Raw genomic sequence first — 27633 nt, forward strand, 5'->3', positions numbered from 1 at the left:
GTGAATATAGCTGCGACTTCCGGTAGAGGCAGGGCTTTCCTCCAGTTGCAAACTTTATCGTCGATGTTCTCTACTAAATCCTTTCAGCAAAAATATGGCAATATCGCGAAATGATCAAGTATGACACATAGAATGGACCTGCTATCCCCGTTTAAACAAGAACATCTCATTTCAGTAGACCTTTAGAGCAAACATGAACCAACACACATGAGAACAGCAGCAGGATGATTGCGTCTTGCCGACAGTCAGTGGTAGTCGAGCAATCTTAAGACAACAATGGTGCTCACATTTAATATTATGAATATAAATGTATGTTTCCCCTTGATAAACCACAAAGTCCCCAGTGCTGGAAACACTCATGCAGCACTTAAACCATGAGGGTACCACCGCAAAAAAAGTATTGCAAGTTTCAAGTGAGTAGCAAGATGATTGTGTCCTGCCTACGGTCCAGCTTGGTGGTGACAGTGCCGTGGTAAGGGCCTGCACAAGTGCTGTCAGCATGTATGGGTAAACATGAATTCTAACACACGTTACTAGTAAAATAATTAAGTCTTGTTTTGCTGTCAATGGTAGCCCAGCAATTTTATATCAAAATGGTGCTCAACTTTAATATTCTAAATACAAATTTCTGTTCAAGCAAAGATTGCCCGGTGCCAGAAGCATTCATGCAGCACTCAAACCGTGACAATACCACGGCAAACATGAGGGAGAAACATGTATTGCAAATTACAAGCGAGTAGCAAGTTAATTGGGTTTTGCTTATGGTCAAGCATGGTGGTCATAATGCCGCAGTCTGGGTCAAGCATGGCGGTCATAATGCTGCAGTCTGGGTCAAGCATGGCGGTCATAATGCCGCGGTCTTGGCCTTGACGAGTGCTGCCGGCGTCCTGTCGATAACTGCTACCCATCGATGTCTGCTCCCAGACGAGTGTGCGCATGCATGTGCATACACAAATATTTTCAATATTCGCCTGGAACAAATTTTCATCAGACCAGCTGCCTTGTGTACAAATAGGTGGGGATTTTAAATTGTTTCTTTCATTGTACCTTCAGACTAGCAAGCATGTAGATCAGTGGTTCTCAAACTTTTTTCACCAAGTACCATCTCCGAAAATTGGGGTTGCACTAAACTTCACGTGCTATTATGCTAAGATATTAATAATATTTTTTGGAGAGTCAAAATACTAGAAATACTTTCAGAATGTTGCAATTCTACATGCGTTTCAAAATTTATAGTAATTGCCTTGGAATCATAGCGTTGTTCAAGAAAAGAAACTTGAATCGACGTTGCTTTTTTTTATTAAGAAAAAAGTTGTTCTTTATGCAACAATAATAAAAACATGTGAGCAATATAAATACAGAGTACTTACAAACATGAACATGGAATGAAATGTACAGCACAGTGACACAGTGATACTGTATGTACATAATGCACATTTTCAGTGTAGCACTTGTGAAAGACTGTCAATAAGCAGGTGGGGGCACCAAGGCACTGTGTCATTAGGCCACCATTTAGCATTTCAGATGCAACGCAGGCTCTGCCTTTTGTACGTGTTTACGCTTGACGCGCTTCTCGTGTGACTCACGTGTTTATGTTACTGGCGGTCTCCTCTCTGTGTTTAGTATCCGTGGATACGTGTTAAAATTCCTAAAAGGTATCCTGCATAGATCTGAAGGGCGATAACGAGGATACATTGGGATGTAAATAACCTCCGAGTAGAACATGAGTCGGTCTTGCAATTTGATGCCTACGGCAAAAAAACACATTCAAAGTGCAGTGCATTTGAGTATGACTCATGCCTCATTACATTCTTGGGCTGCACATCCAGTAAAGCGGCAGCCTGATGGCGTCCTCTTGTCTTGGCGGGCAGGAAGTTGACAGAAAGCGAGGAGAGCGGTTACTCTTTAGTTTTGTGGAATATTAGGAAGGGTAACAGTCAGCCAAGGTCAGGAGAAGTCCCGCTGATGGCACGGAATACGTGGAGGGAGTTTTGCAGGAGCGAGCGCATCATGCCTTCCTGGTATATCTGTGGCCAAAAATAGAGCAGGTTGTATATCAATGATTGTAAAACGCTGTTAATAAACATTGCTTTTGTAAAATATTAACTAATAATGTTGCCAGACACTAAGGCGTCACCGTATGGCAGCAGAACGAGAGCATGCAAATGTTATATTTGACTAATGACTTCTCACATCAGCCTATGAAAAGGTCCCCTTTCATGAAAACTTGACTTTATGATGTCCTGACAGTTGTGTTCCTAGAACATATTTCATGAGCACCAAATGTGAAAACAATCTATCATCACTCTCACTTGTTTACGCCACTTTTGTGAGGAGACGCTCAAATTGCTTTTAAAGTTGTTGTTTTTTTCATCACAAAATGACCATCTAACGTTTTTTAAGGGCGTCTGACTTGCCCATAGTCAGATAAGCCCACCATTTGATCCAAAAAGGTTTATACTAAAGTCTTTTATAATAAAAGTTAGTAAGTGAGCTACAGACATAAGTTTGATCATTTGGTTGTTCATTGAATAACTATGCTAGTTTTGCTATCATTCAATCAGTCACACTCCTTGAGGTGGAACTGCACTTTTTTGGAATTTTGCCTATTGTTCACAATCATTATAAAAGACAAGAAGACACATCTTTTTTTTTAGGATTTTAAAGATGACTAAAAAGTTTGGAAGACGCAGCTAATGGGAGTTACCTTTGTAAAACCCTCTAAAACAACTTCAACACTCTCCGTCAATGTTTTATATACACAATGCAAGTCTATATATAATGTAGTAACAGAAACGATCATAATATGTACCATATTTACCGTACTTTGGTCATTTTATGGATTACCTATAATTATTTCCTCAGTGCATTTATTTCTGTTCCCATAGCAGCACACTTCCGATTTCCGACAAAAAATGGGTGTTCCTATTTCCGGAAACAAACGCGAGTGTGTTGTAATCATGGCAGACATGGTAAAAGACAACGAAGATGACTATATGAGGATTTTGTGAACTGAATTTTTTTTTTTACATCAAATTATACTTACAATTTCAAACCAATTGATAGCAGACCAGGCACAAACAGAGTGGGAAACAGTAGTAGGGGCTTGTTTACAGAGCAAATAGCCTGATTGGGATTGTCAGACAGAGGCAGATTTGTACAATAAAGTTCTGCAGAACAGTAATATTTTTACGACTATGGGGATGTTTTTTACCTTTGGCGTTCGTTTCGCTGTGTTTATTGCTTTTCTGTTGCTCTTGCTCGATTATAAAAGATGTCGATCAAGGAGATGCTCTGCAGCTTGAGGAGCAACGTTCATATAGTCAGTAGAGGTGGGGGAATTAATAGATTTTAAGATGCATCTTAATTCAGACATGGACGATTATAAATTGATTAGTAAACATCAATAATCAATAATCCATTTATTTACTGTAAACAAAGAGTTCAAAAAGTTGTCTGACCGCAGCAAACCACCTCGCCGAGAGACTCCCCTTATTATATATAGAGCACTTATGTTCTAGTTTTGCACACATTTCTATTTATCTAATAAATGTAACAATTAATTTAACTGTTTATTGTTACAAATGCATTTTTTTAAAAATGCAAGTGATAAAAGCTTATTTAGTGAAACAAAGATAAATGTAAAAATGCATCAACATACATATACATCGGCGAGGCTTGTTTTAAAGCAGAACTTGCAGCGCAGCGCGTCTCTGTTTAAAACCGTTACCCTTATTGTTAGTTTTGAAGCCCATCCATCCATTTTCTGCCGCTTATCCCTTTCAGGGCCGCAAGGTGTGCTGGAGCCAATCTCAGCTGCAATCGGGTGGAAGGCGTTGTACACCCTGGACAAGTCGCCACCTCATCACAGGGCCAACACAGATAGACAAACAACATGCACACTCACATTCACACACTAGGGCCAACTTAATGTTGCCAATCAACCTATTCCCTGGTGCTTGTCTTTGGAAGTAAGAGGAAGCCGGAGTACCAGGAGGGAACCCACGCAGTCACGGGGAAAACATGCAAACTCTACACTGAACCCTTAACCCTCACACTCAACCCTTTTTCGATTACGCTTGCACCTCCTGGTACCCAAACATCTCAGAGCAAGCTAGTCCGGCTACTTTTACACCTCCATCCCAGATCACACCTCACTCCAACCCACTTCTCCAAAGTGGGCTGGCTCAGGGTGGAGGACAGAGTAAAACAACTTGCACTGAGCCTAGTCTATAAAATCAGCTACACCTCCCTGATACCGAAGTACATGTCAAACTATTTCTTTAACCGCCATAACCACAACACCAGGGGGAGCGCCACAAACCACGTTAAACCCAGATTCCGATCTAACAAAGGTCTTAACTCATTCTCTTTCTATGCCACATCAATGTGGAATGCACTCCCAACAGGTGTAAAAGTAAAACCGCTCTAAAGCAACACCTCCTGGCCACTTCAGCACTTTACTAATACCCTCCTCCATTCACATCCCATCACCCCGGATTGTAAATAAACTAATGTAAATAATCAAGTGTATTTCTAATGTATATACTTGTTCTTATGCTATCTGAACTCACTATGTTCTCTGCTGGCTGTACATATCCTACCAAGTAAGACCTACACTGTTTCAATGTCCATTTCTCTGTTGATGCAATTGTTGATGACTGAAGTACTGATATCAACCAAAACTCCTCATCCCACCCCCCACATTGTAAATAATGTAAATAATTCAATGTATATACTATGATGATTAACCTGTGTGATGACTGTATTATGCTGATAGTATATATTTGTACCATGAATTGATTAACGTGGACCCCGACTTAAACAAGTTGAAAAACTTATTTGGGTGTTACCATTTAGTGGTCAATTGTACGGAATATGTACTGAACTGTGCAATCTACTAATAAAAGTTTCAATCAATCAAAAGATCCCGAGCGCAGGATCGAACCCAGGACCTTGCTATTATGAGGCAGACGTACTAAACCCTCCTCCACCGTTCTGCCCGAATACCTCCATATTGCGCTTCACAAACCCTCTTTATTAACCAGAAGAATTGCCTCTCCATGATGTTATTGCTTGTATGCACATTATGTGTAAGTTTTGACACACTCAACATCAGTAGTACTGGTATGCCATACCACCAGACTATGAACAATAAAACACTGAATATCAGAGGTTGGAATCTTTCAGCATTTCATGATTCGATTACAATTATGACTCAGAAGCTAAGATTTGATTAAAAATCGATAAAGGATTCAACTTTAATTTATTAAAGTTATTTAAAGTTAAAGAAGTGTATGTATATTGATGCAGTTTTAAATATATTTCCGTTTCACTAAATAGGCGTTTATCACTAGCAACTTTTAAAAACAATGCATCTGTAATAAGAAACAGTTAAATTAATTCCCAGTGCATTTATTCAATTAATAGAAATGTGTGCAAAACTATAACATATGTGCTCTACAATAAGGGATCTAGCGGCAGTCAGCCACATTTTAAAACTGTCTGCATTACTTTATTTACAGTAAATACATTGATGATAGATTACTGATGTTTACTAATCAATTTAATCCATGTCTGGATTACGATGCATCTAAAAATCTATTATTTCCCTCACTTCTCTTAAAAATTGAGAATATATGAACGTTGCCCCTCGACTGCAGAGCACCTCCTTGATTGACAACTTTTATAATCGAACAAGAGTAACAGACGAGCAACAAACAGCGAAACAAACGTCAAGGAAAAAGAAAATCCAAAATATTCGTAAAAATATAACTGTTCTGTAGAGCTTTGTTGTAGAAATCTGCCTCTGTCTGACACTCCCGATCAGGCTGTTTGCTCTGTAAACTAGCCGACCACTGTGCCCCACTCGGTTTGTGCCTGGTCTGCATGAAGCAGAGCTTCATATGTCACTCAACAGTGCAGATTCTAACAATTATAATCATTGTTATTGTTTGAAAATATCCAGCAGGCCACATTGAAATGTTAATTATGTTGTATTATGCCCAGGTAGCCCAGTTAACTGCACTTTTTATGCTGTTTTGCCAGAACCGTTTCACGTGACTTCAAACTTGACACCTCATTGGCTGGTTCTGAGACAGGATCGATTGCTTCAGTCTTAATTTACCTGAAGTAAGTCTTGCATTTTGAAGCAGCCAATTTTTGGACACTGCATTTTTCAGCACAAAATGTTATTACACAACATTTTTATACACTGAATTTTTAAACTCAAGCATTTGATGTAAAGAAATTCAGTTCACAAAATACAGATGCAACAAATTCAGTTACATAATTTCAGTGTCAAAAAAAAGCTTTCGTAATAAAAACACAAATTAACCTCCATAGGTGGCAGCTTGTGTGATCCGGACTGGCGTTACGGTGGGGCTTACTCGCAGGGTAGGTTGCTAACAAGTAGGATGTCTTTTTAAAGGTTTGTTTCTCTGATTTGGTCTTCCGCTTCTACTCCTTCACACTAATTTCCTTAGTATTGAAGTTCGGAGGGCAGAATTGTGTCGATCTCTGAGCGGCGCTCAAACGCGCACATCAACTGTAAAATCAAACCTTATGTTTGTTTATTTGTAAACAAAGTATGAACAACAACATATAACAATATATTACCTCCTTATTGCTCAAACGGCACAACCCTGTTACGAATATTACTTAAACTGGTGGTGAATATGCTCGGAACACAAGTTATGCTTTGTAACTTAAAGCATAACAAAAAGCCTAAAGACAGCGCGTATGTCAAATTTCTGATAAGTTGACGTACCACTGAAAAAGTAAATGTGAATAAAGTGCAGAACAGACTCACACACTGTCGTAGAAAGACGTGGACACACACAGATCATTAGCATTAAAGCTACAAAGACACAAAAAAGTGCGTTCTCAGTCTAAATTCCAGACTTGAATTTAGCGAGTCGTAGCAGCAAAAGCTCACGTTACCTGTTCTCCTCTAAAGCTGAAGGACAGCACAATTTGGAAGGAAAAGAAAGTCAGCAGTTAGTGTAAACAGAACAATGAATGCAGCGATGGCACACTTGCCAATAAAAACATTCCAGACAAACAAACAAACTAGGAGTGACTGGTTAATTGCCTCAGAAAGCATGAGGGACGCACAGTCAGAGTCTCATCTGCACTGTTGCTAAATATTTCTTGCTCAACAAAAAGCGCACCATCGCTAAACACTGACTACAATGGGGGACACATGTGTTGTCAAACGCAAGCCGTAAGCGGAACTTTATTGTAGTCAGAATGCAAAGCATAATCATCTGATGAAGTGTTACCTGCTCATGGATGATATCAGAGAGCTCCTTCACCATGTCTTTGAAATTGGCTTTGAGGCCCTCGTGGTACTCGAATTGATCCTCTTTGATGATCCGCTCATTGATATCTAGAGCCATGCTGCACGCCTCCACAAAACGTCTGTGAGGGGGTAGGAACATTTTCAGCGGTTTAAGAGCCCAAAACGAGCTCAAAAAATTATAACCCAATCCGATTACATTTTGCAAAGTTTGTTTACATTGGATAATATGTGATTTAGGGAATATGAACGAGAAGGAACATCAATATATGCAGACGTGGTTAACAAGATAATAAGTGCCAAATACAAATAAACTAAGCTTGCCTGAAAATGTCTTTAAGCTCTTTCCCTTTTTTTCCGCCAGGCTGGTTGGTCTTGCTGTCATCCAGGAAGGCTCTGGCATAGGCCATGGGGCCGGCGTTCACCTGCAACAATCATCGCACCTGAACACCATAAACATCCTGCAAGAACATCACCATCCTCCTCCTCCTCCCCCAAGATCTCAAACCTGCACAGACACGCATCCCTGCAGTTTGAGCTGCAGCTGGATCATGTCCACCTCAGCGCTGGAGCACAGCTTGAGAAGCTCGGCCGTGCGGGACCTCATCTCGTCGATGGCCACCTCTACCGGCCGGAGGTCCACCTGCTTCTCTGTGACGACCTCCACTCGCTTCTTCACGTAAGGAAATGTGTTGGCCGCTGAAGGGGAGGCAAAGGCATGAGAAAAGCGCCATGCTACGGCAAATAGCGCAACAATAAAACAAAGGCGTTATTTCATCACCACAAAACCAAGTATCCTTTAAAAATATTTACACTAAATAATGGTGCAGTAGCACTAATAGCAAAGAGGATAGAAAACCACCCTTTGGATACTAATGGCTGCCTATTTGTGCACTAACACGAAGGCTGTGTTTCAACTCACATATTTCCACTTTGCATTTGGAGGGCAGAAATCTGTTCACCAAATAGCGAGTGTGCAGCAATTAACACTAACCACCCTTAATCCCTTAATCATCGCCATTTTCAGTACGTATAATTAAAAAATTATAGAAGGATGAGGAAGCAGGTCATAATTTCCGTGAAAAATGAATAATGGATTTGAGAAACAGCACCTGTTAAAATCTGGGCCCTCTGGATGTACACAGCACATATAGTACACTATGTGTAAATAAATATGTGAATTGAAACACAGCCCATGCTTATAGGCTGCATTCACACTTGTCATGCTTGGTTCAGTTAAAACAAACTCTGGTGCGTTTGCGCTGCTAGTATATATTTTTTGTGCCGAGCAATCACTCGAACCCTGGTGTACACCAAACATTTTAACAAATGAACTATGGTGCCGTTCGCTTCACTTGAACTACAAATGGGAACACTAGATGGACAAAAAAACAGTGGACCACTGTTAAAATGACAGCTAAAAGCCAGCAAAAATGACAATTATGTCAAATTAAATGTGGTATACGTGCTGTCCCTCTGTGTAACCGCGTTTTCAAAGTATATATTAATGCTTTTTGTAAAAGCTAAGACAGCAAAAATAGCAAAAATACTGTATGTACTGTATTCAACCCAGGAGAAGCATTTTGGATTGGAATATTTCAGTTACAGTATGTCATCACCTAATATGTCACAAAAGCTCTTTAAAAGGTTCACCTTAGATGTTTTTTTGTGATATCTAAATAGGTTATGATAGCAGAATATAAAAATGTTGTAAAACAACATTTCGGTTTGGAATATTTGAGTTATAGTACGTCAATGTCAAGAAAGGGCTTTAAAAACTATGGTGTAGAAGCTTTTTGTGATATCTAAACTGGTAAACCTAACAAGATTTCAAAATAATCTACATATTCAACCCAGCAGACGGCATTTTGGACAGGAATATTTGAGTTACCTAATGTTACCTAATATCTTTCGAAAGCTCTTTAAAAGTATATTTTATAAGCTTTTTGTAATATGTAAACTGGTAAATATCGAATCCAATCCACTTTATTTGTATAGCACATTTAAACAACAAAAATGTTTCCAAAGTGCTGCACAACAATACTAAAAACAATATATAATTATCCTTAGCTCCAACAATGACTGAATAAAAGCAAAAAACAAATAAATATAAAACCAATATAAAGACACAATAAAAATAAATATAAATGATTAAAAACAATTTTAAAGGGTAAAACCAATCAAAACAATAAATACAAATCTAAATTTAAAAACACAGAGGACCACACAACTCACGTAGTGTTAAAAGCCAGAGAATGAAAGTGGGTCTTAAGACGAGACTTAAAACACCACACTTTGAGAGCAGTTCGAACATGGAGGGGCAGAGTGTTCCAGAGCTCAGGGCCGACCACAGAGAAGGCCCTGTCTCCGCTGGTTTTAAGTCTCTTCTTAGGCACCACAAGCTGGAGCTGGTTCAATACAGCACAATATGAAAATAATCTACATATTCAATCCAGCAGACGGCATTTTGGTTTGGAATATTCAAATTACGTCATGTAATTCGCCTCAAAAGCGGCCCAATCAAGTTCTGACAGTTATGTTTATGTTCCTTATTGTGCAGTCTTTGGTCACATGATAAAAATAATAGTGTGAACATTAAGCCAACCGCCCCCCAAAGAGCACATTAAGTTTTTGAAAAATGTTTTGGTCCGGGTGATCGTACAGGACCACAAGTGTGAACGCAGCCTTATATGACACTAAGCGTGGTCATCGCCTGTACTTTAAAGATCCAAAGTTTGTACTTGTAAGTATGGTCCTCCTCTTGCACTGCTCCTCCACGCCGCCATGCTTCTTCCCCGACAGTGTGTACGGCGTCTCGAACACAAAGCGGTTGATGTTATGGCACTTCTCAAAGTCTGTCTTCTTCTCCGGTGTCTCCTTCTCCTCAAAGTAGGGCTTGACAAAGGTTACCTGCACATAGGCAAACTTGGGGTCCAGGTCTTTGGGGTTGACCTGCGGAACGACAAGACCTGCATCACTTGTTGTCCTTCCGTCGGAATTCACAACTCAAATTGACAAAAAAGCACCTTGTTGGAGTCTTGAATGATTTTAACGTTCTCAGGCCCAAACTTCTCCCCGTAGAGCATCAAAAGTCGCTGGGAGATTTCAGACAGACCGGTGAGTTTGGGCTCCTTGTAAATGTACTCTTTCCCATCCTCCTCCTCAAAGAAACCCTGCACAAAACACGCACACTCGCTTGTACACCAGAAAAAGCCAAAGAAAATATCTAAAATGTTTATTTTTGACTATAAAGACGGTTGGAATTAATGTATCTGTCTTAAGTAATATTTGTACAGACATCTGAGGTTAATGTGGGTATTAAGAACTGTAACTGCCTAATTTAAAATACTAGCAAAATATAAATAAGTGGAACCCTGAGACTTCTTTTTTTAGGGTTGGTTAAAGAAAGAAGTCTGTTGTATCAAACCAAATACTTTCGTAAATTTGATAAGCAACGACAAGGTGTTGTGCCCTCCATCCAACAGGAGTTCTTGCTGAAATCCGCAGATACATTGACTCATATCAAATTTTAAATGATACTACTTTTTCTCAATGTAACTTTTTCTGTAATTAAAGCAATTTGAAAGTATATTTCAACCCAACTTCAAATAATAAAAATAATCTGCCAACAAATCAATAAAAAATATGTTTTTGGTACAAACAAAACACTTTTAATCTTGATTTAATTTAAAGGCGACCATTTATGCAAAACCATTTTTTCTTGCCTGTTGGTACCTGCTTTTGTGTATTAGGTATTTTGTGTATTAGGGATTTAAATTAATCACAAAAATTTGAAATCAAACCATGGGAGGCATGGCGGAGATGTATATAAAATAATGTTTCCTTTATTTATATATTTCCTCCAAACAAGCCGTAGACATCAGTGGACTATCCATATATGATAAACATGTATCCAAAGTGCTTTGCACGCGTCCACCATTGTAGTCCTCGTAGTCAGTAAGTTCCTTCTTTTTCGCTATCCTCTTGTTGGGGGGCAGACTGACTCGTAAGTGCACATGCATCCTTCGCTGTTGGCATTTCTGTTATGAAGTACTGTATAGTTCTAACTTGTATCTGTGGATAAACTCAATATGGAAGCACTAAAAACTATTACATGGCTGACGGGGAGAAGACGCAGTCCAAGTAGAGGTATATAAATAAAACCAGCCACAAAACGGCGCATCTTGAAGAGACGACAAAAAGCGTTTTGAAGATGGTCTGTAAACATAATCTATGCAACAGTTTGGCCATATAACCACCATTACATGTTATGTAGGCACAATGAAGTGTTATGAATGTAGAAAAAAAAGTTAAAATATGATCTCTATAAGATATATACTTTTTGTAGTGGAGATGTAATGAAACTAAAAGGCTCACACAAATTGAGTTCATGCAGAGGTAAGGGACATATTACTTTTTTTTTTTGGTCTGGTTTGTTTAAAATATTACTCAAGCTTACTTCGGTGTTTAAAATGTTGTAAGGCATTCGGTAACATGTGTTTCGGTGCTAAAAATAGTAGGAAGGGTTTAATATCACAAGTATTCTTACTTAATAGTAATGACAATGATAATAATCATAATGAAAGATCCACCTGTCCATAGAAAGCAACTCTGAAGTATGTTCCAAGCAGCCTTCGTCCAGATTGGATCACTTCCATGATCTTGTTGTAGGCTCTGTGCAGCGTGTCGTACAGTCGGCTTAATTTCTACAAGACAGGCAGAAAATAAAATTGCCAAAACCCCAATCAAAGACAGAATGATAGCAGATGAGAACAACTCAGTATCAATAATAGTACAGTGTAACAAGTTTCTGTCATGCCCTGGCTGACTGATGTCGACATAAACGGTTGTAAACTAAACAAATGCCAAAACTGGCAATTTCTTGCACATGTACTTGTGACTTTGTCCAGAGACATAAGAAAAATGGGTGACAACAAAAGCTTGTTTAACCAAGGGAAATTATAGTAAATGGTAAATGGGTTATACTGATAGCGGGAGCTGACATGGAAGGCCCTAACCACGACCCATCAGGAGCAAGGGTAAAGTGTTTTGCCCAAGGAACCAACGGTCGTGACAAGTACGGCGGAAGCTGGGATCAAACCTAGAACCCTCGAGTTGCTGGCGCTGCCACTCTACCACAAGAGCCCTGCTGCTTTCGTTGTATGCCTTGACAACAAAACTTTAGTGCATGCGCAAATCTTTTTTTCAGTGGCTAACAATAAATATAAAAAAAACATTAAATAGATCCATTTTGTTCACTGATTTGAAAGAATCCAGGTTACTAATACTGTTATGCTTTTATTATGATGCTTAATAAGCAGAAAGTCATTGTGTGCACGTTTTGATGCTGTATAACTAGACAGTAGTTATGTTGCTAATTTTGTTTTTATGTTGCTTAGTGATAGTGATGAAGTAAACAATATTACTACACATCGATATAAACGGATCCATTTTATATAGACACGACCCCTTTTGGTTCTTGACCATGTAGCGGACACTTTTTCTAAAATAAGAACAACAGTGCATCACAGTACTTGAGTTGGTCCACTTTGTAAATAGGGCTGACTTAAGCGGGACTCACACTGTAGTATATGACAATATATGCATCCTAGCTCTGGTACCTCGTAGTCATGGCGCTTTTCAAAACACGGAATCACCAGTTTGGCGATATGTGTGATGAGCTCGTAGCGCTCAGCTTTCCAGAGGGCCTCCACGCACACCTCCAGGTGCTCTACCAGGACTTCCTGGCAAGATGCAGAAAAAAGGAAATTGTATTTATTTTATTGATTTTTTTTTTATGCTTGTCAGATGTGTTGTGCAAGAACCTCAGTGTAATAAACATCTTGCATCCCTGTGTCTTCCTTCATGGCGGCTTCCTCTTCAATGTTCAGTGTGACCTTTTTGAAGGCGGTGAGCCCGCTGGGGAACAACTCTGAGCAGGGATAAAGAGTCAGTGATTAGTTTAGGGTTTGTTTTCATTTTTTTTTTTTTTGTGAACATGTCTTTTAGAGGTCGTTATGGGTCTCAGAACAGGTGCTACTTCAGCCAATCAGTGCAACCCTCACCTTTTCACATGTGTCCTGTTTTATTTAGTGTTAAGCTTTCACTTCATTCTGCTCGTTGCCCTATTAACTAGTCTCATTTGTGTGGGTGTGTGTGCGTCAGTGAGTGAGTAAATGGGGAATCTTACTTTTCCGGTGCAGGTACTCTGCAACCAGCGCAGCCACATGAACGTAGCACATGGCCGCCTGTGGAAATGATTAACAATGACACAACCATGTGAACAGGAGCACAAATAAAACAGTACATTGCCAGTACAGTCCCACAACATAATAAGGGTGTAACAATACAGCATGTTTATGGGTCGATAATCCATCCATTTTCTACCGCTTATTCCCTTTCGGGGTCGCGGGGGGCGCTGGCGCCTATCTCAGCTACAATCGGGCGGAAGGCAGGGTACACCCTGGACAAGTTGCCACCTCATCGCAGGGCCAACACAGATAGACAGACAACATTCACACTCACATTCACACACTAGGGCCAATTTAGTGTTGCCAATCAACCTATCCCCAGGTGCATGTCTTTGGAAGTGGGAGGAAGCCGGAGTACCCGGAGGGAACCCACGCATTCACGGGGAGAACATGCAAACTCCACACAGAAAGATCCCGAGCCTGGATTTGAACCCAGGACTGCAGGAACTTCGTATTGTGAGGCAGACGCACTAACCCCTCTGCCACCGTGAAGAACAGGAGCACAAATAAAACAGTACATTGCCAGTACAGTCCCACAACATAATAAGGGTGTAACAATACAGCATGTTTATGGGTCGATAATTACCTTGGATTTTAAAGTTACAATTTGGGTTGTTTTGAGTACAGATAGAGAACAAAAGGCAAAACATAAAACTTTCCTTAGCTTTTGTGTAAATATATTTAAAGATTAAAACAATGCTAGCAGGTAATTTTTCCAAATAATGTAATTTTCAAATAAATTGTACATTTTACAAGGGTTTCTTTTTTATGAAAATGCAACGAATAGTAATGCCCCATTGATACAACAGTGGTACCTCAACTTAAGAGTGCGTTAACTAAAAAATGTTTTGAGATAAGAGCTGTCTCTCAGTTAATTGTTATGCTTTAAGTTGCAAGCAAACATTTTAGTTACAAGCATTCCCACCATTAGTTGACGTAATTGTCACAACAAACCCTGTAAAACCTCACTAAAGATCCGGTTTTACTCACTAGCATTAGCTTATAGTTAGAGATTGATATTCATTTGTTTTTACAAGTATAGAAAGGAAGAAAGTGAGTTTGTAGGACAATGCTGAGAAGTAAATGGTATTCATTGAATTAAAAAAGGAAACAATCAAAAACTCGAAGACTTCTATGGATATACAACAAAGTGGACTCAGATTCCCCTTGCCCGGACGCGGGTCACCGGGGCCCCGCTCTGGAGCCAGGGGTACGATGGCGAGCGAAGAGGCAACGTGGGTCATCCCTCCCATGGGCTCACCACTCATAGGAGGGGCCATAGAGGTCGGGTGCATTGTGAGTTGGGTGGCAGCCGGAGGCAGGGCACTTGGCGGTCTGATCCTCGGCTACATAAGTTAGCTCTAGGGACGTGGAACGTCACCTCACAGGGGGGGAAAGGAGCTTGAGCTAGTGCGCGAGGTAGAGAAGTTCCGGCTGGATATAATCGGACTCACCTCAACACACAGCAAGGGTTCTGGAACCAGTTCTCTCGAGAGGGACTGGACTCTCTTCCACACTGGCGTTGCACGCAGTGAGAGGCCATGAGCTGGGGTGGCAATTCTTGTTGCCCCCCGGGAACGTCTGGCAGAGTTTCCTGTCAGAGAGAGTTTCAATTCCCACCTCCGGAAGAACTTTAAACATGTCACGAGGGAGGCGCTGGACATTGAGTCCGAGTGGACCATGTTCCGCACCTCTATTGTCGAGGCGGCTGACTGGAGCTGTGGTCGCAAGGTAGTTGGTGCCTGTCGTGGCGGTAATCCTAGAACCCATTGGTGGACACCAGCGGTAAGGGATGCCGTCAAGCTGAAGAAGTCCTGTCGGGTTCTTTTGGCTCATAGGACTCCAGAGGCAGTGGACAGGTACCGACAGGTCAAGCGGTGTGCAGCTATAGCGGTCGCGGAGGCAAAAACTCGGACACGGGAGGAGTTCGGGGAAGCCATGGAAAACGACTTCCGGACAGCTTCGAAGCAATTCTGGACCACCATCCGCCGCCTCAGGAAGGGGAAGCCGTGCACTGGTGTGGCTGGTGCTCTGCTGACCCTGACTGCGAATGTTGCGGATCGGTGGAAGGAATACTTCGAAGCCGCCCTCAATCCCACCAACACGTCTTTCTATGAGGAAACAGTGCCTGGGGAATCTGTGGTGGGCTCTCCTATTTCTGGGGCTGAGGTTGCTGAGGTAGTTAAAAAGCTCCTCGGTCGGAAGGCCCCAGGGGTGGAGGAGATCCGCCCGGAGTTCCTTCAGGGTCTGGATGCTGTGGGGCTGTCTTGGTTGACAAGACTCTGCAGCATCGCGTAGACATCGGGGGCGGTACCTCTAGATTGGCAGACTGGGGTGGTGGTTCCTCTCTCTAAGAAGGGGGGGTGGAGGGTGTGTTCCAACTATCGTGGGATCACACTCCTCAGCCTTCCCGGTATGGTTCATTCAGGTGTACTGGAGAGGAGGCTACGCCGGATAGTCGAACCTCGGATTCAGGAGGAACAGTGTGGTTTTCGTCCTGGTCGTGGAACTGTGGACCAGCTCTATACTCACGGCAGGGTTCTTGAGGGTGCATGGGAGTTTGCCCAACCAGTCTACATGTGCTTTGTGGACTTGGAGAAGGCATTCGACCGTGTCCCTCGGGAAGTCCTGTGGGGAGTGCTCAGAGAGTATGGGGTATCGCTCCCTGTACGATCAGTGTCAGAGCTTGGTCCGCATTGCCGGCAGTAACTCGGACACGTTTCCTGTGAGGGTTGGACTCCGCCAAAGCTGTCCTTTGTCACCGATTCTGTTCATAACCTTTATAGACAAAATTTTCTAGGCGCAGTCAAGGCGTTGAGGGGTTCCGGTTTGGTGGCCGCGGGATTAGGTCTCTGCTTTTTGCAGACGATGTGGTCCTGATGGCTTCATCCAGCCGGGATCTTCAGCTCTCACTGGTTTGGTTCACAGCCGAGTGTGAAGCCACCAGAATGAGAATCAGCACCTCCAAGTCCGAGTCCATGGTTCTCGCCCGGAAAAGGGTGGAGTGCCATCTCCGGGTTGGGGAGGAGACCCCTGCCCCAAGTGGAGGAGTTCAAGTACCTAGGAGTCTTGTTCACGAGTGGGGGAAGAGTGGATCGTGAGATGGACAGGCGGATCGGTGCGGCGTCTTCAGTAATGCGGACGTTGTATCGATCCGTTGTGGTGAAGAAGGAGCTGAGCCGGAAGGCAATGCTCTCAATTTACCAGTCTATCGACGTTCCCATCCTCACCTATGGTCATGAGCTTTGGGTCATGACCGAAAGGACAAGATCCCGGGTACAAGCGGCCGAAATGAGTTTCCTCCGCCGGGTGGCGGGGCTCTCCCTTAGAGATAGGGTGAGAAGCTCTGCCATCCGAGAGGAGCTCAAAGTAAAGCCGCTGCTCCTCCACATTGAGAGAAGCCAGATGAGGTGGTTCGGGCATCTGGTCAGGATGCCACCCGAACGCCTCCCAAAGAGGTGTTTAGGGCACGTCCAACCGGTAGGAGGCCACGGGGACGACCCAGGACACGTTGGGAAGACTATGTCTCCCGGCTGGCCTGGGAACGCCCCGGGATCCCCCGGGAAGAGTTGGACGAAGTGGCTGGGGAGAGGGAAGTCTGGGCTTCCTCGCTTAGGCTGCTTCCTCGCTTAGGCTGCTGCCCCGCGACCTGACCTCGGATAAGCAGAAGGAGATGGATGGATGGATGGATGGATGGACAATCAAAAACATTAGTGTATGTAGCGAGCTAACTTGGCGAATAATTTTAAGTGTAGCACTGCTAGTCTGCACCATACGGTAGCAGAATGAGTGGTTAACGCCAGCCAAGGATGTCATAATAGTATCTATACGGCAGGCATTTATCGATGAAAACATTAGAAACCTGCTGATGGTGTTTGGCGGAGAAGCAGCTTGTAGGAGATACCGTTGAAGTCTACTCTTCACAGTAAATGCTGCACATTATTATACATTACTTCACAAAACTACTCTAGTTGTTTGTATTGCATTCCATTGTATTGTTTTTCATACATTTTTCTCCAAAAGTTTAAAAGGCATGTAACATGCTAAAATTGGGATGTTGAAATCGATTTCAGTTTGTTTAACTAGGAGACGTGGAGTTGAGATGCAAGTGTTTTGAGTTCATTTCATTTTCAGTTATTAAACAGGAAATATTAAAGCAACACTTGTTTTACAAGTAATGGGGCGTGACTCAGTAAAAAACAGCTTTGCAGCAGGTTCCTGCTCTCCAGCATAAAATAAAACACAATCAAACCAATAAAAACACATAAGGCAACAAGAGACATCATGCTTGCATCTCATCAATACCAGAGTCGTGTGTAAAGAGAGTATGGCCAACTCAACGAGAGGCGCCATTACTGCTCCCAGGGACGTGTGCGGCTGTGCCCTGATGCATGCAATTGCTGCCGTTTTGACTTGTTTTTTTTGTTTATTTTGTCAGAAAAATTAACAACTATTTAAAGTTCTAAACATACTACAGCTCATAAACTTACAATAAAACATGCTTTTATTTCGTTAAAGAATAATTTTGCGTCCCTCTTTGACGCTCCATTCATGCAATGTTTAGTAATCAGCAGTCACTGTAACACACTCCCAACGGCACAATACATTTAAAAAAACTTCACACGACCAAAAAAATGACTTATCTTAATTTTGCCGAAATCTTCATTAGATTTGGACCAACAATCGCAAATAAAATGTGACTTTTGTGTGAAGTATATCAAATTTTTGTAACATGGTAAGTGAATAAGTGTACTTTTGTAGTTATTTCCTCGCATTTCTGCATGATAATTCAGACATGGTAACACGGGCGAGCAGTAGAGATATGGAGTGATTTTGCTTTATTCATTACTGACTTGTTTCTTGCCACTCTATGTTGTATATTTTTATGACATTTCCATTTAATTTTCTCATCTATTATTACACTCAAAATGTGGTGTATTTTAATATTTCTCCATCTATTTGTATTGAAGTTTGACTTTCTCTTATACTGTCTGACAGTTCTTACACTCTGAAAAACCTCCTTTGTTGTTACAATCCTTTAAAACACCTCATACCAAGGAGCCAAACCACTTCAGACCTGTTGTTCTGACCTCCCATCTCATGGATCATCCTCAGCCACCTTTGCGCGCAGACAGTTTGCTCACTGCCAAAGGATGCTGCCATCATCTACCTGCTGCATCGGGCCCTCACCCACCTGAAGACCGCGGGAAGTGCTGTGAGAGTCATGTTCTTTGACTTCTCCTGTGCTTTCAACACCATCCAGCCAGCATTTCTGCGGGTGAAACTGGAAGAGGCGAGAGTGGACCATCACCTGGCTGCATGGATCATTAAATACCTATGTGACAGGCCGCAGTACGTGAGGCTGCATGAGTGTTCTTCTGATGTGGTAGTTTGCAGCACAGGTGGCTTCCCAAGAGACTTGCTCTCACTTTACCTGTTCCCGCTCTATACCTCAGACTTCAGGCATTGTTCCAACCACTGCTATCTGTAGAAGTTGTTGGACGACTCCGCAGTGGTGGGTTGTGTGTCTGAGGGGAGCGAGCAGGAATACCGAGAAGTCTTCTCAGGATTTGTTGACTGGTGTGCACGTAAGCACCTGCACTTGAACACCAGTAAAACAAAAGAGCTGGTGATTGACTTCCAGCGGTCAGCTCAACACCAGTGAACATCCAGGGTTCAGATACAGAAATAGTGGATTCATTTAAATACCTCGGTGTTCACTTCAACAATAAACTGGACTTGACTCACAATTTGAACGCTATGTACACGAAGGGTCAAAGTCGCCTACACCTCTTGAGGCGACTGAGGTCCTTCGCGGTGTGTGGGTCACTGCTGCGCACCTTTTTACAAAGCTCTGCGTTGTTCTATGCGGTCTTTTGCTGGGGTGAGGGAACAGACCTAATAAACTGATTTAGAGAGCTGCCTACCCGACAGTATTGAGGAGGTGGGTGACAGAAGAAGGCTGAACAAGTTGACGTCCATTATATCCAATCAATCTCACCCAATGCCCAACAGCTCCTTCAGCATTAGACAGTGCAAGAAGAAGCGCTACCGCGGTTCCTCCCTGCCCACAGTCATAAGACTTTACAACAATGTGATTACTGTGATATTTTTCAGTGGAGTGCAATATGAATATTAGTATTTTTTGTTGCATTTTATTTTCTATCTATACATGTTAATGAGCAATATGTAGTACTTATTAATATTTTTTTGGTTTTTTATTACTCTTTTCACTTTTGTTAATGTATGTAAATACCTACAATGCAACAAAGTAATTTCAACATTGTGGGATAAATAAAAGTATATCCAAATCTATCCTGTCCTATCCTACTGTTACCGAATTGCATTATTTTTGTTTTTTCTGAGAATCAAAGATAGTCAGTCAATCTCAAACCATCTGTTAAATGTATTAATTTATTCTGTAATTATGTGGATTTGCATCTGTGTGTTCTCTGTGTTGTGTGTTTACCTCGCACAAATATTGTAATTGGTGGTTCTCCGGTGTTTGACAGCAAACGTTTCACTTCCCATAGGTGTCTTCTTTCCCGGTTGTGGGGAAAGCGCTGGATTAACTTTCTACAATTCTTGTGGGTGCACAACAGGGCATTATTACACTACGAAAAACTAACAAGGATGCGCCACAAGCACATAGGATCAGCTCAAAGTTGGTAGTGGTCAGGCGCCCTGTAGTCACATAAGTGCCTTTTGACCAATCATTAAGGAGATCGCCTGAAACAGAGTTGGCCATACTCTCTGTATACACGACTCTGATCCACACAGACTTCAGACCAGTTCTATCAATGCTCACAGGAGAAACTGTTCAACAGAGACCTTCTGTATTCTTTTTTGAATTATGAAAACAATTATTTTGTCCTACTTTGGATAGGAATACTGTTTCTAAACTTTAGTGAAGGTATAAAAAAATACTTTTTCCTATAATTGTTTTTAAAAGCCGGGACATGGAGAATTTCCGCGAAGCATGATCTTGTGATCCGGGCGTGCCCAGTGCTCACGGTCGGAATGAGAGCACTCAGAGCTTGACATAGAGAGTTATTTTTAAATAAAAGTAAACATTAATCGCATAAAAATGTATAGAATTTGGGAAAGTAAAAGCATTTACCTGACACAGTGCAGTACACTGGATGCAACTGGAAATACTTTTATGAATCTTGCAAGTTCTGTTATAGAGCCTTGCCACAGGCTCTATTACATCATTAGTGGTAAGAGTCCCAATGGGCAGACAGATATAGTTGACAGGGTTATGGCATTTAAATAGCTTTCAGATATAAAAAGTGACAGATTTTGTTGTAAAAATTAAGTTTTTGCTGCAGCTTTTTGTTAGGTTTAAGCTGTGCTCTCTATATGAGAGACTTGAATCCAGAAGCACACCAAGATGGTTGTTGGTTGTTGTTGTAGAGTGTTTGATTGGCAAGAACTAATGAATTAGATATAGATAAAAGCTTCCTGAGTGAGTGAAAGTGCATGCATTCAGTTTTCTGTATATTGATTGTAAGGTGGTTATCCCTCAACCATATCTCCAAGTTTTCAAAATCAAGTGACAGCTTAGAGATAGTTGTATTTGGATTTAAAGGCCTACTGAAACCCACTACTACCGACCACGCAGTCTGATAGTTTATACATCAATGATGAAATCTTAACATTGCAACACATGCCAATACGGCCGGTTTAGTTTACTAAATTACAATTTTAAACTTCCCGCGGAGTTTCTAGTTGAAAACGTCGCGGAATGATGACGCGTATGATGATGCGTGTTTGTGACGTCTCGGGTTGTAGCGGACATATTAGCCCAGCACCACACAGGGCTAAAAGTCGTCTCTTTTCATCGCATAATTACACGGTAATTTGGACATCTGTGTTGCTGAATCTTTTGCAATTTGTTCAATTAATAATGGAGACTATAAAGAATAATGCTGTTGGTGGAAAACGGTGGATTGCAGCTGATGTTGCACCGAAACACAGCCGGTGTTTCTTTGTTGTGAAGCTTTAACACAGAGCGGTCAAGCGAACATGTTTCTCCACGTCAACCAGCAAGTTTTTGGATGGGAAAACTGTGATATGATGTCGGCTATTACCGGAGACTTCAGTTGATTATGCGACCTCATCCTGCAGCTCATCCTGTTGCCCACATCTGAGGTCCTCTCCAAGGTTTCTCATAGTCAGCATTGTCACTGGCGTCCCACTGAATGTGAATTCTCCCTGCCCACTGGGTGTGAGTTTTCCTTGCCCTTTTGTGGGTTCTTCCGAGGATGTTGTAGTCGTAATGATTTGTGCAGTCCTTTGAGACATTTGTGATTTGGGGCTATATAAATAAACATTGATTGATTGATTGATTGAAAAAGGTAGCTGTAATCTTGGCTCCTCTGAGAGACACTGGCGTTCACCGCAGCCCTCCGAATGTCAGGTATGATTTTACAATCTCACTAAAGCACTATTAAAACAATGAGCAGATAAGGGATCTTCCAGAACTATCCTGGACCCGTCGCCTTTTCTTTTTTTTTTGTGCTTCACTCTAACTTTCCTCATCCATGGATCTTTTATCCTCGCTCAAATTAATGGGGAAATTGTCGCTTTCTCGGTCCGAAAAGCTCTTGCTGCTGGAGAGTATGATTATAAACAATGTGAGGATGTGAGGAGCCCTACAACCATGACGTCACGCGCACATCGTCTGCTACTTCCTGTATAGGCAAGGCTTTTTTATTAGCGACCAAAAGTTGCGAACTTTAGCGTCGATGTTCTCTACTAAATTCTTTCAGCAAAAATATGGCGATATCGCAAAATTATCAAGTATGACACATAGAATGGACCTGCTATCCCCGTTTAAATAAGAAAATCTCATTTCAGTAGGCCTTTAGATCAGAGTATAAGATGACCGTCATCTGCATACAATAAACAATTTTAATAATAGCAGACAAGAGGGAGATAATTGATGTGAAGAAGAAAAAGTAAGGGACCGAGAGAACTGGCCTGTGTCGCTCATTTTGGAATCAAAAGGTGGTAATTTTGCATGTACAACCTTGACTATCTGCGATCTGTTGCTGAGATAGGATTAGAGTAGTTGAATTAAAGATGAAGAAACATGAACTGGGCTTAGCTTATTTGGAAATATCTGATAATACTGTGGAAAGCTTCCCTGAGGCCTATAAACAGAAGCAAAAGCTAACGCCATGTTGACAGTTACTGAACAGCTTGTTGTGTCTGTTTATATCATGAGAATGGGAATTAAGAAACAAAGTTTGACGGATCTCCATCTGTGAGATTTCGGCAAATGTGTGCAAAATGTGATTATAGAGATTGAGTTTCTGCCATATGATTTTGGGTTGTAAATTGAGATGCCCACTCTTTTATGGATGTCATAAAGTAGTTATTGAAAGCCTTTGCAATTGTTTTGTGTTCAGTCGTAAGAATTCCATTGAAGTTGATCTGAATTTGGTTTGGGTTGTACTTTTTATACTCACCAGTTATGCTTTTAAATATTTTCCATTACATTTTAGGGTTCGAGGCAACTTGAGTTATTTGATTTTGAAAGTACAGTAATCCATTTTAGCTTTACGTCTTACAACAGTACATTCATTTCTAATCTGCATTAATTGTAGTTTTGTTTGCTGGGTCTTTGATGTTCTGTAAAACTTAAGGGCTAAAGCTTTCTGTTTGAGAAGTTTCAGTATTTCTGAGTTTAACCAAGGTGGTTTCCAGTTCCAACTTTTCATTTTTGTACATTGACAATTTTTTTACGTCCAGTTTCAACTTTTGTACGAAAAGTTGCTAAAATGTATTCGATGTAAGTCGATGGCACTTAGTTCACTGTTGAATTGAGGTAATTGAGTATTTTTTCCAAAGTCGGATTACATGCATGTCTTTTTACACTTTCAGGTTTTTTTCCTGGTAGAGTAGATAAGATAATGGTCAAGAGCTGAGTTAAGCTCGTAAATTGAGGAACTACTGTATAGCTCGCCATAACTTCCACTCGACAAAAGGTAGGCTGCACTGTATTTGTTTACCTAATGGACACGTAACTATGGGAAGGTTTACTTCCTGTTTTTTTAACTCATATGTACAATGTGGGAACTCTGTACGGCTTTGTACCATTCTGTACCATACCGTACTAAAAAAATCAGATTAGGAATACTTGTAATGTTACAACCCTGCTGCAGAATATTGCTGGGGTTATATTTAGGCTATTTGGCCCAGTAACTGAATGCTGAGATGATGTTTGTACCTCTGAGAGATCATTATTCTTGAGGTGGGCACGGGCCATGCTGTCCAGCCATGTCCGCCTTAGCTCGGGGGTGGTGGCGTAAGACCGGGCCAAGCTGTACTGCAGGTCCAGCAACATTTCTGGGTCTTTCTCATGCTCCCTCATCTGGGCCGTGGCCATCAGCACCGTACGGATGCGCTTCGTAAGACCCTTTACTTCTGAGGGAAACGCTGTGGACTAAATTTAAAGCCAATCCTTGAATATGCAAGCTTACTAAAACAGTGAGACAAGACGACAGACAGCAAGCTAACGTTACCTTCATTGACTTGTCGCTGTTTGCAAAGTTGTTGATGATTGAAAGTGACTCCTGGAAGCGCGAGCTGCCACTGAGTGCCACATCAGAAATCAGCTGGCTCACAGCTATGATGATCTGTTTAGGAATTTGAGGTTGAACTACAGCGGGTCAAAGGCTAGGCTTGCTTGGACTTTACCTGCAGATGTGTGCGCAGGAATGTCTTCCTCTTGGTGAATTCATAGTTGTTCCTCATGAGCAGGTAGAGCAGCGCCGAGGCCTCGGCCCTCAAAGAGGCCATCTTGGAAACACAGCACTTGAGCACCTCGCAGCATAGAAGCTCACAAAGGGTCACACGACCTTTGAATAGCACTGAAGGGAACTAGCGAGACGTCACGTTAGTGTAATCCACTCTAAATTTATCAATTACACAACCCTGCTTGGACCCTTTTGTGTGCTTTAACCAACCTTGTTCATGAATGCTCGCAGGGCGCTGAACACATGCCTAAAGGCGGCTTCTGATTGGCTCACTTTAAGAAAGGTCAGGTACACGTCAAACATCTTTCTCATCAGTGGGTTGTGACCGTCGCTTTCCAGCAGCTGGGTCTGACAAGGACACACAACAAAATATACCTGTGTTGAAAAATGTTTTAAGTACCCTCAAACTATGCCGAATTAATATTACAAAGCAGTCAGTATTATTGTATCATGTTGACCAAAGAGTTGGGCCGATATTTGCCATTTTTAACTAAACGGTGATTGGCTGATGTGCTGCTGAGCCCAGCCAATCTTAACCACAGCTGTGTCCCGGTTAGGGCTGCAATGATTTATCGAGTAAATCGATAAATTCAGTTAGAAAAAAGCATCGATTTGTATTTTGTTACTTTGATAATTCAGTTAATGAGCAAAAAAAAGGACAAAACTTCTCCAATAGAGCTCAAATGAGACACACACACACACACACATGCTAGTGATGTAGCTTGTGCTGACGATGATGTGGCCTGTGTGTGGATTACGAGAAATAAATCAAAGACAAACAACAAAGTGGGCGGGACGAGAAAGAACAGGAAAGAAACTGTCGAAGGTTTTGCAATCATTTATCGTTTTTGATCTTATGACAAATTAATTTTTCAAGTCGTTTTTATTAAGTCTCTGGATACAGGAAGACTTTGAGGACAATTCCAATAGGATTTAAATTGGAGCCAACAGTAGTTTTTGCTTTTGTTTAGTTATTGTGCACTAACCACTTTATTTTGTTGAAAAAAAACGTACAGTATGTGGCATTCAATACTACAAATGTAAAAACATTTATTGTGTTTATTTTCATTAGTTGCCTTCAAACATTTTCACTTCTTTATGACAGTATTGAATCGGGACTTGAATTTTGATCAGATCTTTGGCCAAAAAATCAGATCGGAGCACAAAAATGTTGATCGGGACATCCCTACCTTAAACTATTATTCATTGTTATAGTTCTTATTTGAGAATTGTATTTACAGTATCAGTAAATTACCTGATCACCGTGTTTTTTAATATTTGATTGGAAGTATCAATAAAACCCAAGCAGTTTAAGTTTGCATGCTGTTACATCAGGGCACCTCCAGCCTCAATTGTGGCCCAAAGCAGAATTGTATTTGGTGTCCCCTGCCACAATTACAAAAAATGCTCACACTTTAAGTGAAACAAGTATTATACTTTTTTATTCAAACTTGAATTCAATTTGATGCATGTTTTTCAACTCAAACACACTCATGGAAAATAAATTGTTCAATAAATATTTTTTGTAGCGCAAAATATAAATTTTAACATCATTAAAACCTTCCCATCTCAACCAGACTGGAATTTGAGCCCGGTACCTCTGCCTTGAAAGACCAGGACTATTTCTGTGCGGGAGCTTGTGTGACTATATGGAAAAATGTGCTATTATACTCTTGTCAGTAACGGAGCAGGAAGCGGCTAAGAACGTGTGGTAAAATTTCATATGAAGTGCTCTGTCTTTCATTATTTGACATTTTATACGTGCTTTGTCAAGCAAAACGGGACCCCCCTCTTCCCTGCCCCCATATTCGCAAGGGCCTACTACACACAGTGCGCGTTATGCTTTTAGGGAAAGGCAGCCCTTTGTTACACCGTAAATGTACAGTAGTTAGTTGAAAAATTATTGCTGATGAGTCAGTGCTTACCTTAAAACATTGCGTAAAAAGCGAAAGAAGATCCAGAACACTTAGACAGACCTCGGTGGAGATGTTGCCCTCAAGCACAGCCTGGTGATGAATTTCTGCTTCAGTTGGCCCTGTCCCTGGACCACACAATCACATTATGTTACTGTGCACTCTACATAGCTACATTGTGTTAGCATGTACACCTCAATGTGACAGGAGCCCTGAAACATTTGGGTTTTAATTAAATTTCAGGTGAAATACGTGCTACATTAATCAGGTGAAAAAGTATAGCAAACATGAGTTAACATGTACTTCAACTTGCTTAAACAACATCAACAGTACAGCTGAAACAAATGGTGCGCCACACCTATGTTGAGAGTCAAGGAGGACTCCATGGTATTAAACTGGCTTATTTTAGTCTGAAAGGTGCTGGCCCGGTTGTAGCGTATGGCTGGCATGGTCTGCGACTTCCTGTCAGGCGAGAAGAGCTTGGACATGCCTGTCTCCTGACTCCTATAAAAAAAAGAAATAATAATAAAGGTATCTTTCAAATTTCCAGAGGCAGAAAAGTGTGAGATCTTACCGACTGATGTTCCTCTTTCCAACATAACGAAATTGAACCAGACAAGTCCTGGTAGCACATGGGAAGTGATTAGAAATGTCATCAAAGAAGCGTGGTTAGGCAATTAGTAAAAAGTTCCAATATCATCAAAATCATATTAAAGCTTCTCACTCAAGCAAATTGAGGAAATTCATGATGTCTTGAGGGCTAATTTTGTTCCAGTAGGCCATAAGAGTATCTGCAGACAAACATTATTTATTTATTTTGTAATTCTATTTTCCAACAGAAGGCTCGTGCAGCGCGTCGACCATGACCCACCATCTGACAAAGTCTTGGCAACATGCATGAAGGCAAACAGAAGGCCTTTAATCTCATATGGTCCCAGACGGCCAGCAGGGGGGCCTGGACTGCTGCTCATGGTCGAACCACGTCTCTGCAGCTGCAAAAAAGTTACAATATAAATGTAATGCTGCAACTCCTAATGCATTTATTGAACAGAAAAATGTATACAGAAAGCCACTGTATTGTTTTGCATTGTCGACAAAGTGGGCAAAATAAGTATTTGATTCCCTGCTGATTTTGTGAAGATACAAGCATTACCATTTTTATGGTACATTTTAGTAGAAATACAGAATAAACATTAAATATAGGTTTTCCATTAAATTTATATTTTGAGTGAGTGAAATAAGTATTTGATCTCCAAGCAAAGTCACAATGGTTGCACCATTTAGTATGGATTTTATAAATATGATTGTTAGTTTATTTTGAACATGCATACAATCAATCGCAGTTTGATTGATCACATTTCCAGTTGCTCACTAAAACATGTACAAAAAGGAGTAGCAAGAAG

General features: G+C 41.2%; 1 protein-coding gene and 1 long non-coding RNA gene across 5 annotated transcripts in view; one reads left to right on the top strand and one right to left on the bottom strand.

The window, feature by feature from the left end:
• Nucleotides 1-1281: 1281 nt before the first annotated feature.
• Nucleotides 1282-27633, bottom strand: part of dock11 (dedicator of cytokinesis 11) — a 61538-nt gene continuing 35186 nt past the window's right edge. For 2 of the 3 annotated variants that reach the window (XM_061912765.1, XM_061912764.1), the window contains 19 exons: nucleotides 27102-27222; nucleotides 26955-27021; nucleotides 26805-26852; nucleotides 26589-26734; nucleotides 26243-26358; nucleotides 24528-24665; nucleotides 24259-24441; nucleotides 24084-24197; nucleotides 23789-24004; nucleotides 13491-13548; nucleotides 13126-13232; nucleotides 12922-13044; nucleotides 11893-12006; nucleotides 10327-10473; nucleotides 10042-10252; nucleotides 7809-7999; nucleotides 7625-7725; nucleotides 7284-7422; nucleotides 1282-2027 (listed from right to left, as the gene is read on the bottom strand). In XM_061912765.1, the coding sequence (XP_061768749.1) occupies nucleotides 1938-2027; nucleotides 7284-7422; nucleotides 7625-7725; nucleotides 7809-7999; nucleotides 10042-10252; nucleotides 10327-10473; nucleotides 11893-12006; nucleotides 12922-13044; nucleotides 13126-13232; nucleotides 13491-13548; nucleotides 23789-24004; nucleotides 24084-24197; nucleotides 24259-24441; nucleotides 24528-24665; nucleotides 26243-26358; nucleotides 26589-26734; nucleotides 26805-26852; nucleotides 26955-27021; nucleotides 27102-27222 (2430 nt within the window). In that variant the 3' untranslated portion in view covers nucleotides 1282-1937. Of the gene's footprint in view, nucleotides 2028-6942; nucleotides 6959-7283; nucleotides 7423-7624; nucleotides 7726-7808; nucleotides 8000-10041; nucleotides 10253-10326; nucleotides 10474-11892; nucleotides 12007-12921; nucleotides 13045-13125; nucleotides 13233-13490; nucleotides 13549-23788; nucleotides 24005-24083; nucleotides 24198-24258; nucleotides 24442-24527; nucleotides 24666-26242; nucleotides 26359-26588; nucleotides 26735-26804; nucleotides 26853-26954; nucleotides 27022-27101; nucleotides 27223-27633 lie in introns of all 3 variants that reach the window. The other variant, XM_061912767.1, reaches the window with a different exon arrangement.
• On the top strand, nucleotides 1812-13156 carry LOC133560329 (uncharacterized). Of its 2 annotated transcripts, XR_009808420.1 has the most exons (4): nucleotides 1812-2048; nucleotides 6049-6132; nucleotides 6346-6396; nucleotides 7665-13156. It is a non-coding gene; the product is annotated as an uncharacterized LOC133560329 (long non-coding RNA). The 2 variants fall into 2 exon arrangements; XR_009808421.1 differs by lacking the exon at nucleotides 6346-6396.

The sequence above is a fragment of the Nerophis ophidion genome, linkage group LG10 (assembly GCF_033978795.1).
Source record: "Nerophis ophidion isolate RoL-2023_Sa linkage group LG10, RoL_Noph_v1.0, whole genome shotgun sequence".
Taxonomy (NCBI): domain Eukaryota; kingdom Metazoa; phylum Chordata; class Actinopteri; order Syngnathiformes; family Syngnathidae; genus Nerophis; species Nerophis ophidion.